We start from the raw sequence: 20,491 nt of genomic DNA, 5'->3' as shown, positions 1-20,491 counted from the left end.
TGTCATAAATGTTTGCATATTTTGCTGTTTTTGTAGCTCATTAAAGTTCTACGTGTTTCCCCTTATTACCTTGCTTCTTTGTCTTGTGGTCAAAGTGATACATTCAGCATTCATCAATGGTAATTAGGCAGCTAAAGAGGTCAACTGGATTGGCTTGACACAGCAACATTTCTGCCAGTGCCTCAATTGAGCAGGCTTTTTGGATGAGTCTAAGCCATCACAGAACCCAGCGGGCAATGTCAACTTGAGTAGGGAGGACCATGTAAGATCTTGATTAGATCAGCTGGTTAATGCAGTAAAATATGCTATTGACAATGTATTTTTCTTTTGGAGACTCACTTCCCAGATGGAAGGGTCTATCAGCCCCTCCCTCTTCCCCTGGTGAAGAAGAAGTCACCTTATAAATAAGAAGTCCCTTTGTACAGTTTCCTTGAACACAATATGAGATGTCACAGTAAAAAAGCAACACTAATAATATGGAAAATTGTAACAAATTAACCTCTCTCTCAAAATGAGAGTTCAAATTGTACCCTATACTATGTATGTATATTATCATTTAAGTAATTTCATTTTTCTTTTTTTAACATAATTGAGGCATGAAAAATCTTTTACTCTTCAACCATTTTTGTACATCTTGCATCATGTAATTTAATTATCTATGACAGGCAGAAGACGTGCTTTGTTGGTGCTGCATATTTTAGCGATTTTGGCCGAGATAAACTCATGCTACCATGTTCTTCTTCGGCACACCACTGTAGAAGTGTGGAAAGAAACAGCTGAGTGAAAAATCCATGCAATATAAACATTTATTTGTACATAAGCTGACTAATTTTCCTTTGTGTGAGACTGCGTGTACAAGATTCATGTGTCAATTTGAAGTTCTTGATTCACATCTTTTGCTGTTTGTGTCACTTCTCATAATCTTTGATTGATTGTATCAATATCTGTTTGTATTGTGATATATTGTGAAATTTCAAAAAATTGTGAGTGCAGCGATAAACTCTTACTGTTATTGTCAATTAAAGGCTTAAACTTAATTGTGCTCTACTAATATTCTTGAGATTAGGAGGCCCATCCATTCAAAACAATCTTTCTCTAATTTCACTGTACAATTATGTGAGAAACAGGTTATTTTTGAGAATTTTTGTATGCTTATGAAACTATATTTTCATAAGTTGCTGGTATGAGTGTTTTGGATATGTAACTTATTTCATAGCAAATCAATGCTTGTGGTTCACAGTTCTGCCAAAGAATAATCACCACTGAATTTCATTGTGCATCAATGCAAATAACCATGCATTTCTGAAAATTTTTGGAAGCTACCACTATCCTTTGCATAATCTGTAAGAAATTTGTAGTAAATTGGCATATTTGTACTTTAGTTGCTGTAGCAGATTTTCTAACTAACGTATTGTGTTACATCTAGTTTTCCCTTAAAGAGGGGTAGCCCCTACATATTTTCTGCATTTATCGTAATTCAACTGTTTTAGAGTTTGCTAATAATTGTAATTAACTTCAAAACTTCTTAGAAAACTAGTAATTTTTACCACAGGTTTTTGTGTTGCCTTAATGGAAATCTCGTTTTGTGTGCTTGCTTCAGTTCACATACAGAATTATCAACTTTTTAGCTCGACAGATTATAAGGTAACCAGCAGGCTTAATTTAAAGATATTTGTTCAGCACCTTGTAATACGTTGCACCAATCAAACACAGCCCCAGTGTGAATCCTGTTCTCAAACGTGGGATGAGTTGGTTGATGTTCATAAGCAACTGGAAATTGCCCTGAAGAGTGTGAAACAATTGGCAGCTGCTGTGAATCAGAGTGTTGGAAGAGCTCTCGAGAGTCATGTACCTGTGATACTGGTACCAGAGGTACCTCAAGTACTATTTTCTCCTGTGGATCCTGTCTCCTCTGCAGAAAGTACAGGATCTGTCATTACAAGTCCACCTGACTGCGAGTGGTGTGTCAATGGTGGAATTAGACATCCTGTACAGGATGGATGGGGGCTTTGGAGGTCTCAGGCTGTTGTTCAATTTTTAGGTGCTATCTTTCACTGAAACTGAGACTGAGCCATTGGGACTCACTTCACCTGTTTTTGGGAAACCTGCCTCAAGAAGAGGCAAACATGATAGGGTAGGGGGTCTATTAATCATCAGCAGTTCAAGTGTACAGTGAATGATGGTATCCCTTAAAGAAATGGTAGCACAGGACAGGATGCATATGCCTGGGGCCTCATTCAACATGAAGGGGCTACTCCAGTTATTCTTGAGAGGACAGGGTGCAACCAACTGTAGATTGTGGCACACTTCGGAACACAAGATGCCTGTCATCTGGGCTCCGAGGTCATACTTGGGTCATTCCAGCAACTGGCAGAGAAATTTGAGAAGACCAGCCTTGCGCATATAGCTTCAACGAAGCTCACAATTTTCAGCATTGTCCCCAGAACTGATCATGGCTCTTTGTTTCTGAGCTGATGGGAGGGCTGAACCAGAGACTTCAAAGGTTCTGTGACAACTGAGGCTGCAATTTCCTGGACTTGCAACATAGGGTTGTTAACTGTAGTATTTCCCTTAATGGGTCAGGTGTGCATTACTCAGAGACTGCGAATCAAATAGCTGACTGTGTGTAGGGTACACACAAGGTTTTTTTTAGATTAGGTGACTCTCTAACAAATCCAAATAATGACAACTGTAGGAAAACTGGAAATATCACTGTTATGATCGTAAGAAATGCCTTCCACAGGTGAGAATATTAAAATCCTAATGTAAACTGCTGAAGCACTTGCTACAAAGTGCTAAAGTTTGAAGCACTCAGGTACAGAAAACTGATTTAAACCTGAAATTCATGAGTGTTAAAAGGAATCCATTAAACTTTGATTGCATGATAAATCAGTCTAATCTAAAGGCCATAAATTCAACTAAATACATAGGAATTACAATTACAAACAACTTAAATAGGAAAGAATTCATAGAAAATACTGTGGGTAAAGCAAACCAATGACTGTATTTTATTGGCAGAACACTTAGAAAATGCAGCAGATCTACTAAAGATATTGCCTACACTACATTTGTCCGTCCTCTTCTGGATTACTGCTGCACGGTCTGGGATCCTTACCAGATATGGTTAATGGAGTACATCGAGAAAGTTCAGCGAAGAGCAGCATGTTTTGTATTATTGTTAATAGGGAAGAGAGTGTAATAAACAGATTTGGGACAGACACCATTAAAACAAAGGAGTTTTTCATTGCATTGGAATCTTCTCACGAAATATCAATCACCAACTTTCTGTTCCAAATACAAAAATATTTTGTTGACCCTGACTTACATAGGGAGAAATGATCATCTTAATAAAATAAGGGAAAGATATGTCTTTGTTTTTACCATGCGCTGTTTGAGAGTGGAATAATAGAGAATTATTGTGACGAGTGTTCGATGAACCCTCTGCCAGGCACTTAAGTGAGATTTGCAGATTATCCATGTAGATGTAGATTGATTGGGGACTTTTTGGTAGGGAGGATGCAGCATGTTATCTTGGATAGAGTGTCATTGTCATATGTAGAAGTAACTTCAGGGAGCCGCAGGGAAGTGCGTTGTGACCTTTGTTGTTCATGTTGTATATTAAAGAATTTGGAGACAATATGAAAGTAACCTCAGCGTCTTTGCAGATGATGCAGTAATCTATAAAAAAGTACTATCCGAAAGAAGTTGCATAAAAATTTAGTCAGATGTTGATAAGGTTTCAAAGTCATACAGGGATTGGCGACCTGCTTAAAATGTTCAGAAATGTAAAATTGTGTGCTGCACAAAACCAAAAATCATAGTATCCTATGACTATAATATCAATGATTCACTGTTGGAATTGGCCAACTAGTACAAATACCTGGGTGTAATCTGGGTTGCCACAAGTTTTCCCAAGTGAAATTCCCTGATATCTCCCAAGTTTTATCATTTTTCCCTGACAAATTTTGAGATCTCAGGGGTAAGTTAATACACAAATTGACAATCTGCTTTGCAACTAAGGTACAAGAAACAATAATGCAAATGAGGGGGGAAAAAAACAACTTGCAACTTTTCTGTGGAAGAGATATCACAATGTATGAAAAGCCCTCTAGTGGTTAAGTTCTTACGATCACTGCGCACCTACTTAACATTCTGGTGGCCTAGCCAACAGAGGGAACTGATCACTGATCTGTCTTTTCTTCAGTTACATTGTCATATAAACAGTTTATCTTTCATAGGTAATTTATAGGTTGCTACAGGCATTGTATTACGTATATTTTGTTTTGGATCATAAATTCACCATAAAAGTGTCAGGCATATTATCTTTGTATATTTTCTTTTAATAATTTTATATGGTTAACTGTATTCATCTTTTATATTATCACAATTGGTTTCTATAATAGTTATCAAAATTAAAAAGTCTGCTATGTGTATTTTACCTAATTTGTTTTTATCAGATTATGGTTCTTATATAAATGAAGACTACATCTAAGCCCACGGTAGTGACATCTATGAAGCATGTATGCAAACAGATTTCTAGCAGCTACTGCACTTCAGTAGTTTTGTACAGTAACACCAATTGTGAAATGACTGTGTGGATGATGTGGCCTATTTTACACCACATTTTAGCTCTACGTGACAATGTTTTGCTGAGTATGTTCTGACAATGCCATTATGGCTTTACCACATTATGACATGGTGTAGAACAGGTATGCTTTACCTTGTTTTATCTGTACATTTGCCAGTTTGTAGGAGAGTATATTGTGATATGAAATGCTAGATTGTTTCGAAAGATAGACTGCCCACTAGGTTTAAAAAATTTTACATTGTAGATCTGAAGATGGTCATTACTGACTGAAACCAGTTGTCGTCAAAGGAATTTATATTGTGATCAAAGACTTGAATAAAAATACATTTAACTTGCAAGGAGAGGGCATTTTCTGATGTGAGCAAAAGTCTTAAGTACTTTACATCTTTTGTAATGATTTGTTTGTAGATGGAGAAAGCAAGTCAAACGGTATACATGTTTCATTAAGACCACTGATGTTATTTTATTTCAATAAAACAAAACACATTTGATGACAAAAATATGCATTTCCTTCAAGTCGCAAGACAGATTTAAATTACCTTTCCTGATTTCAGAAATAACCTCAGAAAAAAGTAGGCCTCTTGCAAGAAGTGTGCAAGACGGCGAAGAAATGTGTAAACCACCACTGTAGGTGACTGCCAATAAAATGTTGGTTCTACTATGTTCGTTACTGTTGGTTATTACCCACTGTGATGTAGCTATTATTTTACAGGCATTGTGTGATTTTTCTTTTGAGAAATATATGAGTACATATCGTACAAACCACCAGAGGCAGACACAATTTTCTTATTCTTATCGTCCAGACTTTCTAACAAATAAACTACTTTTGAAGTGCCAAAACGTACAAGAGCAAATAGGACCTCATACCAAACAGAACTGGGACCGATGACCATCGCAGTCTGGTCCCTTCAATCTCACAAACCAACTAACCAAACAGAACTAACAAGGGATATTGAATGTATACAGAGAAGGCAGCACAGATGGTCCCATGTTTGTTTGATCTGTGGGAAAGAGTCACAGAAATATTACAGGAACTAAGCTGGATGCCTCTTGATGACTGATGTAAACTATCCCATGAAAGTCGATTAACAAAGTTTCAAAATCCAGTTTTAAATAATGATTCTAGGAATATACTCCAATCCCCTACATATTGCTCGTGTAGTTATTGTGAGGATAAGATTAGAATAATTACTGAACGCACAGAGGCATTCAGACAATCATTCTTCCCAAACTCCATATGTGAATGGAATGGAAAGAAACTCTAATAACTAGTATCGTGGGACATACGCTCTGCACTTCACGATGGTTTGCAGAGTATAGATGTAGATGTAGATGTCAGCATGCCTTTTTTTCTGGTGTTCTGTAATATTAGTATAACAATAAGATTAATTAAGCTGATATATGTTTTATTTCTCAGAAAAGGTACCAATATTCTCTAATAATAATATGTCAAGTTCATGTCTACGTTTCAGTATTTCAGTAACGTTGGTAAGTGTCTAGTTTGGTGATGTGTCGATTACAAGTGACCCACATACCACTATTTGCACATTTGCATTCTTTATATGTCGAACCTTGCAATCAAAATTTCTTGCCATGGAGTCCAATTACCGCTTTAGGGTAATGCAAAACATTCTGTTACATTATATGTTGTACTATCAAGGACTGCCTCAACAAGCTTTTCCATTCTCCGATGATGACTCTGCACCTGACTCCAAGAAAAAATTATAACAGCAGGTAACAGTAATGTTTTGGCTTGATATTAATGGACGCAGGTATTCTGATGATACATATTTCTTTATTGTACTGCTGCTGTGGTCACTGTTATGTATCCAAACTCCGAAAAATTAGCTTTCAGAGGATTGAATTATTTTCTTTCACAACAACTACTCATTTTGAGGGATACATTACATTAACACAAAACAATATGATCTCTCAGTCCAATGTTCAAGATTAAATTTCAGAGTTAACTGTAAAATTATACTACTGCATTTCAACAAAGGTTTGGTCAAGAATAGTAAGAAAAAGCAAGCAAAATTGGTTTGATAAATTAAGAAATTGGCAATAGATTTGCTTTCATAGATGTCAGGAACCACAGAAAAATTGTGCAAGAGATAATATCTAAAAACCAAAATGTTGCTGGTGTACCTGAACGTGCTTCAACTGTTCTTTAGCTGACAATGAATATATAAACATTAGGCAGTTCTATGGAGTCTGTGCTAAGTATATAAAGTTACAAGAAAACCATTCTGTACTCACCATGAGACAGAAATTCTCTCATGTGTGTGTGATCAAAGTCTGCATAGTACAAATCACACAGAACAGAAGAGAGAGAACCTCCTTGCGGTATTCCCTTTACAACATGGAAAATATGTTTCCTAGATGTCTGTACAGTAACTGAACGCATGTATTCAACTGCACTGTGAAGAAGCCATTCAGCATCACTTTCCTGTAATAATGACAAATAACTTTAATTAAGTATCAAAAAAGGATTTCCTAGGAAAAAGAGCCAATAAATGATGATTTACACTTATAAGCTCCAAGTAAAAAGTAATACCTAAAGCATAGATCTTGTCCTGAACAGCTGATGTTCATTTACAAAGTATGTGTCATGGAATAAATCAGCACTCTAAAAATACGATTTTTGCTAGATGATTTGGAACAGATTAAAAATTATAAAGACAAATTAACTCAGAGTAAATATTGTATAGTTTATGTACAGTAAGGAAAGAGTGTGTATGGTAGAGCACTCTAGCCAGCAAGAAACATATGTTCAACACGATTTATTGTTCTCTTATCAAATCAGGTTAGAATGCCCACAAAAAAGCTTTGACTAATTGAAAAAAAAATTTTAAAAAAATGAGAGTGCAGAATTTTTAGACTTAAAAACATGAAATACGCGTGAATGATATCCTGCTAAAATTGCTGCTTGAATGAGTGAACGTGTTGGTTATGGCATTATTCTGATTTGATTAATGTTATATATAAAATTATTCTGCAAACCCACATCTTATTTTTGTATTCTACATATTTTTCTCTGCTTGTATTTTTACATCTTCTATTTGAGGCATTTGCTGAGCTGAGAGCAGTGTTGGGGGTGCAGCAGCCAATGCTATGACATCAGTGCAGGTGCAGCAGAGAGACCTCATAGCCAACCACAGCTTCACAGAATACACCAGACAGAAGATTCCATGAATCTGAGTTAACAATGGAGAAGGTAAGAACATCAAACTTAAATTTATGATCAGTCATTCCCTTATTGGAAGTCTTTCAAAAAGTGTCTCACAATGTCATCTTATTAGACATCATTTTCTATGTACCACAGTATGGGAAAACATTAATTTGGTCAATGCTGACTGACTTCAAGTCTAGTGATTTAAGTTGACTGGATATGCAACACAATTCAAGAATTGTACAGGAGTATTGCATAACTGGCCATGGTCACAGTTCCATGTAGTTTAATTAATACAAATTAACTCAGCACCCTAACATTGGCTCAACAGCATCACTGAATCAATAAAAGTCAGAAGACAGCAGGCCAATTGCATTTTGCATCTGGTTGCTGGCAGCTTTATCAGGATACAATTCTGTGTGCAGTAACAATGCAGTATCCATTGTTGAATGCTGTGCTGTGTTTAGGCAGTTTGTGCTGTGACAGAATGAATTACAAAGCTGTTCCTGGCACATTGGGGATTAGATACAACTCCTCCTAAGAAAAGAAAGCTTGCTGATCCAGTTATGGCTAGCTGTTGAGCATACAGATGTGTGTGTGTGTGTGTGTGTGTGTGTGTGTGTGTGTGTGTGTGTGTGTGTGTTTGTGTGTGTGTGTGTGAGAGAGAGAGAGAGAGAGAGAGAGAGAGAGAGAGTGGGTGGGGGGTGGTTTTTCTTTTGTGACTAGCCCTTCTAGAATACAGACAAGCTGAGGTATACCAGTCTGCATGCACTAAAGACTAACTTCAGTCTAGCAATATCCTACACAGTCGTTGTTGACTTCTGCAACAGTAAGACCAGCTCAATTCTTATTCAACAGAGTCTGTAAATATAATTGTCATCTAGGGAAGCATTGATCTACACCAGATCATGAAATCCACTGACTCACAGGGAATAAGTGTGAGCTCATTGGCAATCAAATGATGTCATGTGATTGGTAATCTGGAAATGTTATGTCTTCTTTGCTGGTAGATCTCTTGCCAGAAAAATGACACTTTCAATAACTCCATATTTTCCTTCAATGTGTTTGGCTGGGTTACAACATTCCCTCCCCATTATATCAGCATGTAGGGGTATCAGCCAGGCTGATGCATCTGAGGACAGCAAGGTGGTAGCGGGCAAATGGGGGAGTAGTGGAGGCCAGATGGCCCTGTGGCCAACAAATTGGTGGGCCATTCTGTGAGGATGTGCTTGAGGACCTGCTGGAGAAGTAAGTCATGCTATGGACCTGCAGCAAGATATCTAGAATTGACCAGAAAGTATTCCAAGGCTTGTCCTGTTTAGGTGAATATCTGGAAATCTTTTTACTCCCTGTCAAAATGCATACCAGGGCCAATAGGAACTTGTATTTGAATGTTGGGAGCATGTACTGTAGTGTACAGAGTACTGATAAAAATAAGGTCCACCAATGCAAGTGATGGGTAGTGCATTCTGGGAGCTTAACTTTGGAAATGAACAATGATAATGGGTTATGATCCATAATTAAGCAGAACTTCTGGCCATACAAAAAATATGTAATTTGTGCACATTGAAAATGGTCACCAACGTCCTTTTTCAGTCAGTATATAATATTCCTGGGCCTAGTTTAATGATTTGGACACAAACACATGGGGTCTTCACTACAGTAAGCAAGCTTGAGAGGAAGGATGTGCACACTGCTAGAAGAGTCCTTTTAATAATAATAAAATAATAATGAACCCACTATCCAACATGCTAAATAATACAAATTATTGATATACTATTACTGGAACATACCCACACAAAATCACACATTTGCTATACATGGATGATCTGAAACTACTGGCAGCAACAAATCAAAAACTCAACCAATTACTAAAGATAACACAAGTATTCAGCAATGATATAAATATGGCTTTTGGAACAGACAAATGTAAGAAAAATAGCATAGTCAAGGGAAAACACACTAAACAAGAAGATTACATATTGGATAACCACAGCGACTGCATAGAAGCGATGGAAAAAACAGATGCCTATAAATATCTAGGATACAGACAAAAAATAGGAATAGATAATACAAATATCAAAGAAGAACTAAAAGAAAAATATAGACAAAGACTAACAAAAATATTGAAAACAGAATTGACAGCAAGAAACAAGACAAAAGCTATAAATACTTATGCTATACCAATATTGACCTATTCATTTGGAGTAGTGAAATGGAGTAACACAGACCTAGAAGCACGCAATACACTTACACAATCACAATGCCACAAATATAGAATGCATCACATACATTCAGCAACAGAAAGGTTCACATTAAGTGGAAAGGAAGGAGGAAGGGGATTTATCGACATAAAAAACCTGCAGTATGGACAGTTGGCAATTTAAGAAAATTCTTTATAGAATGAGCAGAAACTAGCAAAATACACAAAGCAATCACTCATATAAATACATCGGCTACACCATTGCAATTTCACAACCACTTCTACAACCCTTTAGATCACATAACATCAACAGATACAAAGAAAGTAAATTGGAAAAAGAAAACACTACATGGCAAGCACCGGTATCATCTAACACAGCCACACATCGATCAAGACGCATCCAACACAGGGCTAAGAAAAGGCAATATATACAGTGAGACGGAAGGATGATTGCAATACAGGATCAAACAATAAACACCAGATATTACAGCAAGCATATTATTAAAGATCCCAATACCACAACAGATAAATGCAGACTTTGCAAACAACAAATAGAAACAGTAGATCACATCACAAGCGGATGTACAATACTAGCAAATACAGAATACCCCAGAAGACATGACAATGTAGCAAAAATAATACATCAACAACTTGCCATACAACATAAACTAATAAAACAACATGTTCCCACGTACAAGTATGCACCACAAAATGTACTGGAGAATGATGAATACAAATTATACTGGAACAGAACCATTATAACAGATAAAACACCACATAACAAACCTGACATTATACTCACCAATAAAAAGAAGAAATTAACACAACTAATCGAAATATCCATACCCAATACAACAAATATACAGAAGAAAACAGGAGAAAAAATTGAAAAATACATCCAACTGGCTGAGGAAGTCAAGGACATGTGGCATCAGGATAAAGTTGACATTATACCAATTATACTATCAAGTACAGGAGTCATACCACACAATATCCACCAGTACATCAACGCAATACAGCTACATCCAAACGTATATATACAACTACAGAAATCTATAATTATTGATACATTTTCAATTACCCGAAAGTTCCTAAATGCAATGTAACATATACTGTACAGTTAAAAGGAACTCACGCTTGATCAAGGTCCACGTCACTTTCCATTTTTAACCAGACATAATGTCTGAGAAAGGAAAGAAATAATAATAATACACACATCAAAAAAAGTTTTGCATCACCTTGGTTCCAAGAGTACCGGAACCTGAACAGAAAATTGGAATAGAAATCAACATTAACATCATTTCCACCCTTTTTATTGCTCATGAAAACCACACACTGCATGTTGTACCACGATACAGCGAGACCTCCAGATGTGGTGGTCCAGTTTGCTATACACACCAGTACCTCTAATACCCAGTAGCATGTCCTCTTGAATTGATGCATGCCTGTATTCATCATGGCTTACTATCGACAAGTTCATTAAGGCACTGTTGGTCAAGATTGTCCCACTCCTCAATGGTAATTCAGCAGATCCCTCAGAGTGGTTGGTGGGTCTTGTTGTCCATCAACAGCCCGTTTCAATCTATCCCAGGCATTTTCAAAAGGGCTTATGTCTGGCGAACATGCTGCCCACTCAAGTCATGCGATGTCATTGTTCTGAAGGAAGTCATTCACAAGATGTGCAAGGTGGGAGCATTAATTGTCGTCCATGATGACAAATGCCTCACCAATATGCTGCCGATATGGTTGCACTATCGGTCAGTAGATGGCATTCACATATCATACAACCATTACTGTGCCTTCCATGACCACCAGTGGCGTACTTCAGCCCCACATAATGCCACTCCAAAACAGCAGGGAACCTCCATCTTGCTGCACTTGTTGGACAGTGTGTCTAAAGCGTTCAGCCTGACCGGGTTGCCTCCAAACATGTCTCCGACGATTGTCTGGTTCAAGGCATATGCAACACTCATCTGCGAAGAGAACTTGATGCCATCCTGAGAGGTCCATTCGGCTTGTTGTTGGGCCCATCTGTACCGTACTGCATGGTGTCGTGGTTACAAAGACAGACCTCGCCATGGATGTCAGAAGTGAAGTTGCACGTCATGCAGCCTATTGTGCACAGTTTGAGTCATAACATGATGTCCTGTGGCTGCACGAAAAGCATTATTCAACATGGTGGCAATGCTGCCAGGCTTCCTCTGAGCCATAATCCATAGGTAGTGGTCATCCACTGCAATAGTAGCCATTGGGCTGCCTGAGCGAGACATATCATAGACAGTTCCTGTCTCTCTGTATCTCCTCCATATAAGAACAACATCACTTTGGTTCACTCCGAGACTCATGAACACTTCCCTTATTGAGAGTCCTTCCTGGTACAAGGTAACAATGCGGCCGCAGTTGAACCGTGTTATTGACCGTCTAGGCATGGTTGAACTACAGACAACACACGCTGTGTACCTCCTTCCTGGTGGAATGACGGACTGATCGGCTGTCACACCTCCTTCGTCTAATAGGCGCTGCTCGTGCATGGTTGTTTACATCTTTGAGTGGGTTTAGTGACATCTCTGAACAGTCAAAGGAACTGTGTCTGTTATAGAATATCCACAATCAACGTCTATCTTCAGGAGTTCTGGGAACCGGGATGATGCAAAACCTTTTTTCGATGTGTGTAATAAAGGAACACTTTCTACTTGCTCATTATTTCATCAAGCAAAGTTCAATGCATACATCATCCTCACAGTGAAGTTGATACTTGCTGTTATTATCATAAGTTTGTTATGATATATTTTCCACTAAATATTCGTTCTTTACTTGGGAATCGGGAATGTTACAGTCACTGCATTTCTCAACAAAATTTTATTACTGTACACTATAGGCTGCAGGCAGCAGCTTATGTCTCAGTCAAACGGGATGGGAGACCATGATGGCAGCCGCCGGAGCTCACTCCGGTCTTTCTGCTAGATGCTATGCGATCATTCCAGTGAAACTAATGGCGACTGCTTGCACTAGAACACTCTTGCTTACGGAAAGCAGCTTGTAATTTTATACCAGGACTGCAGAGAATAAGTGGGATAAATGTCAGAATAAATCTAAAGAATAATTCATTTGGGGCATACAAATGTGTTTTTGTGTGATACACTCCATACCAAATACAAAAATGACTTAAAATATGCAGCAGCAGCGGCATGGAAAGTAATAGGTGAAGGTCTGAATTAAACATGTATTAATTTATTACATATATAAATAAATGTGCATTTTTATTATCTACACCATCTCATCAATATTATTGTAAAATGTAGTCCTGTTTCTACAATAAATGGTTGCATGAATTAGAGCTGACAATTACATATCACAATTATTCCTATGCACAGTACATAGTAATAACATAATACATGAGGGTGTGATGAAAAGTAATACCTCATAATTTTTTATTCTGCTCTTACAAGGGAACATCCCCATCGCACCCCCCTCAGATTTAGTTATAAGTTGGCACAGTGGATAGGCCTTGAAAAACTGAACACAGATCGATCGAGAAAACTGGAAGAAGTTGTGTGGAACTATGAAAAAATAAGCAAAATATACAAACTGGGTCGTCCATGCGTAAGATAGGCAATATTAAGGGCAATGTGAGGCGAGGAGCTCCGTGGTCCCGTGGTTAGCGTAAACAGCTGCGGAACGAGAGGTCCTTGGTTCAAATCTTCCCTTGACCAAAAATTTTAACTTTTTATTTTCAGTTTATGTGAAAAACTCTTATGTTTACATCACTTTTTTTGGAGTGATTATTACATCCACAAGAAAACCTAAATGGGGCAAGGTAGAAGAAACTTTTCACCCATTCGCCAAGTGTACTTGTTAGGTGGGTCAACAACATATTCCTGTCATGTGACGCACATGCTGTCACCAGTGTCGTATACAAAATATCAGACGTGTTTTCCTGTGGAGGAATCGGTTGACCTTTGACCTTGCGATCAAATGTTTTCGATTTCCATTGGAGAGGCACGTCCTTTCGTCAACTAATCACACGGTTTTGCGGTGCGGTCGCAAAACACAGACACTAAACTTATTACAGTGGACAGAGACATCAATGAATGAACGGACAGATCATAACTTTGCGAAAATAAAGAAAGCAAAATTTTCAGTGGAGGGCAGATTTGAACCAAGGACCTCTCGTTCCACAGCTGTTCACGCTAACCACGGGACCACGGAGTTCCTCACCTCACATTGCCCTTAATATTGCCTATCTTACGCATGGACGAGCCAGTTTGTATATTTTGCTTATTTTTTCATGGTTCCACACAACTTCTTCCAGTTTTCTCGATTGATCTGTGTTCAGTTTTTCAAGGCCTATCCATTGTGCCAACTTATAACTAAATCTGAGGGGGGTGCGATGGGGATGTTCCCTTGTTAGCATCAACTGATGTATTACATGTCATGTATATCAATCGGCAGACTTCGTCACTTCACTGATGCAAGTTGCAATCCTCTGCTGCTACAGGGTTCCGAACTGAAGTGTGTAAGATGATGGTGTGCAACGTAACTATGTCACTGCGTGAAAAACAGCGTGCTGTAATTGAGTTTCTAACTGCAGGAAGCATTTGTTCACACATGGAGCACCCTCTCCTTCAGAATGACAATGCCAGACCACACCCAAGTGCTGCATCTGCAACAATCCAATGCCTTGAATTCACTGTCACTGATCATCTTCCATACGGTCCTGACCTGGCCCCAATGATTTTCATCTGTTACCAAGACTTGAACACCTACGAGGACTTCACTTTGATAGTGATGTGGCAGTGCAAGCAGAGGTGAGGTGACTTTGTCAACAAAGACAAACATTCTACAGTGACTGCATCAACAAACTGGTCTATCGTTGGGAAAAATGTGTTTGTCCCTAAGGTGGCTATGTTGAAAGTAAATATGTAGACATGAAGAATAAAGATGCAGAATGTTAATAAAGTTTCTTTTATTTAAAAATTTTTAAAAGTTTTCACATGCCCTCATAATTCTGGATTATCAATTAATAAAATTCTCAGATATCTATTTTCCTTTTCTCTTTCTTGACTAGATGATTAACAAGGGACAACCAGAGTTAGACATAATTTTCAGTTCAATGAGCTGGTGTAATGTTATGAATTGTTCATGAGGTATAAGAAAATAACTGAAGAAATGGTCTACACAAAACCACAGTTCCTTGCAAGGATGGTGAAATTCATCAGTCTTTTCATTTACTGTTAAAATGATTATTTCTCTGCTTTCTCAAAGAGAGACATCAGAACTGTTATTTATGTTTTCTGTATAACAGTCAGCTGATCCACTCTTAACAAGTGCCATTCAACAATGGGATTGCCGAGCCCTTCCTGGGCACTGTTTAACCATGGTTGACCCAGATGGGCAACAGTGTGTTCTACTCACACAGGCAGCCTGCTCTTTGACTGAACCTTTATGATCCTCTACCATCTGGACAATTTAAGAGTCAGATGTTTGAGGCTCCCTGTATACTGTCCTCTTCTGCAATCTTCATCTATACTTCTCCCATTTATGCACATGGCTCTCAGTGCTTTCCTTCACCATCTGTTACAGAATTATCTACTTTTTATTCTCCCACCTTCTTACTGCTTTGTGAAAAAAGTTTAACACTTCAATTTTTTATTCTTCTACTGTGTTCCTTCTGATATATATAAAGGCACATATTTCCAGGAAATACAAGTTTTTCATGTGTATGTTTTCTGTTATTTATATATTATTGCTACAGATTCTCAAAATTTCTATTTTACACTAACTCCAGCCACAAATTTTGGCTTCATGTATAATATATGGCAATAACAGAACAAAATAATGGCCTACAATCTTAAGTTTCTTTCTACATTAATGAAATAAATGTTCATGAATCACATAAGTACTGACTATAGTGTCTCGATGATGGGGCTTGTTTTCATGTCAAATCAAAAAGTCAGCTGAGATTACAAACAATGAATTCTCATGGTGCAACAATGTTTATTAATATATTTGAGAAACGTATACCATCCAGGAAACTGACCTCCACTGTACTTATCCAATATGCAGACCACCTACATTGTCTTCTGTACGGAATATTAGCAAACCAATCCTGTGGTTTCTGCCCCAATACTCTTCCAGTCACTTTTCGTAAAACACCATCTGTTGGAGTAAAGAGTTAATTAACCATTTAACAAGGGCACAGCACAGAACTGCAGAAATATACAGGCACTTTAGATATACCGAGTTTTATGATTAAGCTATTATGTAAGGGGCAATAAAATGAAAACATGCAGGCTATATAATGGGCATGGAAGGGATGTTCACAACAAAAGCAGGTGAAGTGTGTGTAGAAATGCCCTCTATAGGCAATCAGGAAGGAAGAGTATGAATGTTCACTGCCACACCGTTTTATATTAGATGTGCTTTGTGTGAGGTCAGCCACTTGTATCTGCATCCAGTTTCACTATGGAGGATGAACAGCAAGGAATAGGAATAGCAAGGATTTAAATAAGGTTGGGTGTCACTGAAAGACAGCAGTCAGCCATGACAAGCTCATCATGTCAATACCACTTCAGTCTCTGCTGTGGTTGATGTTGCCATCAGAAATGACCACCGATAGATGGTGGAAGACATTCAGTTCAGGTTGGGAATCAGTGATGGTACCGCACACAGCATCATGACAGAGCATCTGAAGTTCTGGAAAATCTGTGTGCAATGGGTGGTTTCCCCCAGCCTCGTGGAGGAGCAGGAGTTGAATAGAATATTGACATCACCACAGCACCTGTAATGATATCATGATGCAGAATATAATTTTTGTCCCATACTGTTGTGGGAGATGAAGTGTGACATCATATCGAGCCAGATAACAAGTGACAGAGCCAACAATGGAAGCATCAGGATCACCTTCACTGAAAAAATCCAAAGCTGTGCACACCAGCTCTGGGAATGTCACAATGAACATTTTCCTTGACTGCAATGGCCCACTGCTCATTGACAAAGAACATACAGAACACAGAAGCTGCAGGGGTGATACATATTATGTAAATTGAAGGTGGAGGGCAGGGAAAGGAAAGGAAAAGGAAGGAACTGTTGATATCAGCTGCATCAGGACTTCATGTGGTATTGGCAGGAATGAGTGAAAATGTGTGCCAGACCAAGGCTCGAACCCGGGATCTGCTCACTGGACACTTGCGTTAACCACTGCGACATCTGGACACAGTGTTTATTGCAAAGGCACAGACTATCATGGCACGCTTCCCAACCACCTCACACTCCCACCTACAGCCACCTATCTGCAGTCTCTGTCCAAGTCCGCCATGCTTGCTGATCTGAAGATTCCCACTGGAGGTCAAATGACTGCACTCAAAGTTGTGGATTCATTGGCCATCGAGACGAAACAGTTATATGAAAGCAAGGCGTCTGTTCTTTCAGACATAAACACTGTGTCTAGGTGGCGCAGTGGGTAATGCAACTGCCTAGTAAACAGGGCATGTCCATGCAGAGCGGCAGCAGAGACAACATGTCTGAACATCGGTGGCAATGGTTACAAGTGTCTGGCAGGGATCTCACCAGGGTTGTGGTTATCAATGCACATGGACTCAAGTCTGTGAGGTCATGGAGGCGGTGCTTGATTTTGCAATTGTTATTTTAAGTTGTGCTTACACTATTATTAGAGAAAGGCACTTTTATTATAATTTTAAGGAATATTAACACAGGAGTTTTCCATTTTAAAATTGTTTCACTTTGTGAGACAGTAATAGAGCAACACATCTTTTGCTTATGTAAATATGAATAATGAATATTAATAGTGTGTGTGTGTGTGTGTGTGTGTGTGTGTGTTGTGTTGTGTTGTTTGGGCGAAGAGACCAGACAGCAAGGTCATCGGTCTCATAGGATTAGGGAAGGAAGGGGAAGGAAGTCGGCCGTGCCCTTTCAAAGGAACCATCCCGGCATTTACCTGGAGTGATTTAGGGAAATCATGGTAAACCTAATTCAGGATGGCCAGACGCGGGATTGAACCGTCGTCCCCCCGAATGCGAGTCCAGTGTGCAGGCCACTGCGCCACCTCGCTCGGTAATGTTAATAGTAATGGAGAGAATAATAATGAATTAGTTAATACAAACAATCCTATTGTAAGAACCTCTGCAACTGAGCATGTTATTAGAGGTTGAAAATCAGCTTCAGTTGTAAATTTCTTTAATTATCACGACCGGTTTTGGGCTCTCATAAGCCCATCCTCAGGTGTCACAACTGTGCTGTGGCCCCTGATTGCCATGTACTAAGTGCGGTGTGCTACCTATGAGCACAGAACAGGAAGTTCTGCACTCATAGGTAGCACAGTGCACTTAGTACATGTCCACCGTGGTGCTCCGTCCACCGCGACACTCGGGGCCCACAGCATAGTTGCAACACCTAAGGATGGGCTTATGAGAGCCCAAAACTGGTTGTGATCATAAAAGAAATTTACAACTGAAGCAGATTTTCAACCTCTAGAAGAATTAGTTAATGTTAATGTGGGTAATGAGATCACTATCCAGGCAGATGTTCACAGTGTTGAAAACAATACTGATGAGTTAATCAGTAATCTATCTATCTATATCTGAATCCCGCTCCAGCTACTGCCGGGTCTGGGTGCTGACGAGTCCTCTCCATTTGGCTCGGTCCTCCCACCACTTTTCTTCCTCCACTTGCTGCCAGGTCACACCTCTCCTTTCAACAGATATTCTCACTCCCATTTTCCACCGTGTTCTTGGGCGCCCTCTAGGTCGTTTCCCATCCATCTTTAGTTCTTCCATAATTTTGGGGAGTCTCTGCCCATGCATCCTCTTAACATGCCCATACCATCTTAATCTCTTTCTTTCAATTTCTTCTCTCAGTAATAATGATTGTAATTCACTACCAATGAATAAATATCATGATGAAGCACATCATGACACTGTTGGAGTAATAGGGGAACAAGAAACTGATTGCAGTGTAATTCAGATTGAAGCAACAGAATTATCAAGCAATGGTGATGAGGTTAGCAATGGAACACCAGATGAGTGTAGTCTTCAGACTTTAACATATACACTAAGGCATGTGTCAAAAGCAAATCATAGGAATAATATGAGTTTGACTACGAGAATTACTGAGTCTAATGAAATTTTGGGTAGGAATATTGATGAAACTAATAGTGAATTAAGACAAACTGGAAAGGATATGTCAAACAAAATTGATGAGCGATTTGATCAGCTGACCATATCTTGTGAGGAATTAAAAGAAGGAATTTAGGGCTGAACTGTCTAAATTTCAGGCTGAAATGAAAGGCACAAAGGAGGTCTTTAACACAGAAGATCAAAAGACAAACACCAGAACTGATCAGCTGAACAGTTCATTGGGGAAAACAGAAGGGGAATTGTTAGAAAGGTTTAGCTTCAACCAAAATAAAATCAAGGAACATGGTGATCAAATTAGTGAACTAACATTTAGTGTTGTTCAAGTAAGAAAAAAATCACATAATACAGCTCAGTGTTGTCATAACAATGTAACACATTTCAATGCTAGAATAATGCAAATAAATAGAGAAAAATGGCCAGATGTGAGTAGGGATTGCAAACTAAGGCTTCCGTATAAATTTAATTATGTTTACACACAGTTCATCCATTCCAGAAATCAAGAATCTCCTCCATTTTCACCTGTTGATGTTTGACATCAATGGACCAGTCTGTAATTTTTTCCCTCCAAATACAACTCGAAACAGCATATCTAGGTGCAGTCATTGCTTCTGGACATCTGAGGATGGATAAATTCTAAATTGTGTCATATGAGCAATTATGACATTCCTTGCCTGATGTCTGACTTTACCACAGAGACTCAGTCAGCCTTAATGCAGAACTACTGATTTCAGTTTGATGTTGGACAACAAATGACAAAAGAAACATTTTTTTCATGTGCCATACTTAAAAATTAACAATTTTTGGATTTTTTCCTTAACTTGTACTAAGAAACCTTACTTACTTCTTCCCAAATTTCATCACTGTAGGTTAACGAGTAATACCCTATAAGTTTAGATGAGTGAGTTTGCGAGAATCAAAATATGTGGCCCAATGGCTGTAGCTTTTAGTTGCATTGACTTAGAAGCTTACTTTTATTACACTGCCAAGTGCTTATAGACCATAGTATCTGATGTGACATAATTTCAACTTGTTAAGTCTACCAGTGCCTGAGAAAAAGGGGTCTTTCACAGACAGATGAACAGAGAGAGAGAGAGAGAGAGAGAGGCCTCAGAGGCAGAGGCAGAGGGAAAATTCGGATGATATAATTACAAATACAAATTCACAGTTTTTAGATTTTTTTTTTTCCTTTGGTTGCACTGCAAAACCTTACTTGTTGCCAGATTCTTTGATTCAAGGCCAACAAGTTTTGATGAGTGATTTGTGAATATCAAAATATTTGACTTGGGCTATTTCTTTTGACTCCATCACCTTGGAAACTATAAGGGTTCTGTTTCTACTGATCGAGACACAGAACCCTAAGAAGTAAATACTACCCA

The 20,491-nt window shown here is 38.5% G+C and overlaps 1 protein-coding gene across 1 annotated transcript in view; it reads right to left on the bottom strand.

The window, feature by feature from the left end:
* Nucleotides 1-20,491, bottom strand: part of LOC126146873 (telomerase reverse transcriptase-like) — a 190,050-nt gene that overhangs the window by 140,139 nt on the left and 29,420 nt on the right. Inside the window, exons 4-5 of the mRNA XM_049915650.1 lie at nucleotides 16,001-16,119; nucleotides 6,845-7,034 (exon numbers count right to left, since the gene is read on the bottom strand). Of these exons, the coding sequence (XP_049771607.1) occupies nucleotides 6,845-7,034; nucleotides 16,001-16,119 (309 nt within the window). The remainder of the gene's footprint in view (nucleotides 1-6,844; nucleotides 7,035-16,000; nucleotides 16,120-20,491) is intronic.

The sequence above is a fragment of the Schistocerca cancellata genome, chromosome 2 (genome assembly GCF_023864275.1).
Source record: "Schistocerca cancellata isolate TAMUIC-IGC-003103 chromosome 2, iqSchCanc2.1, whole genome shotgun sequence".
NCBI lineage: Eukaryota > Metazoa > Arthropoda > Insecta > Orthoptera > Acrididae > Schistocerca > Schistocerca cancellata.
Note: the sequence above shows the minus strand (reverse complement) of the source record. Positions and strands in the feature narration are given on the sequence as shown.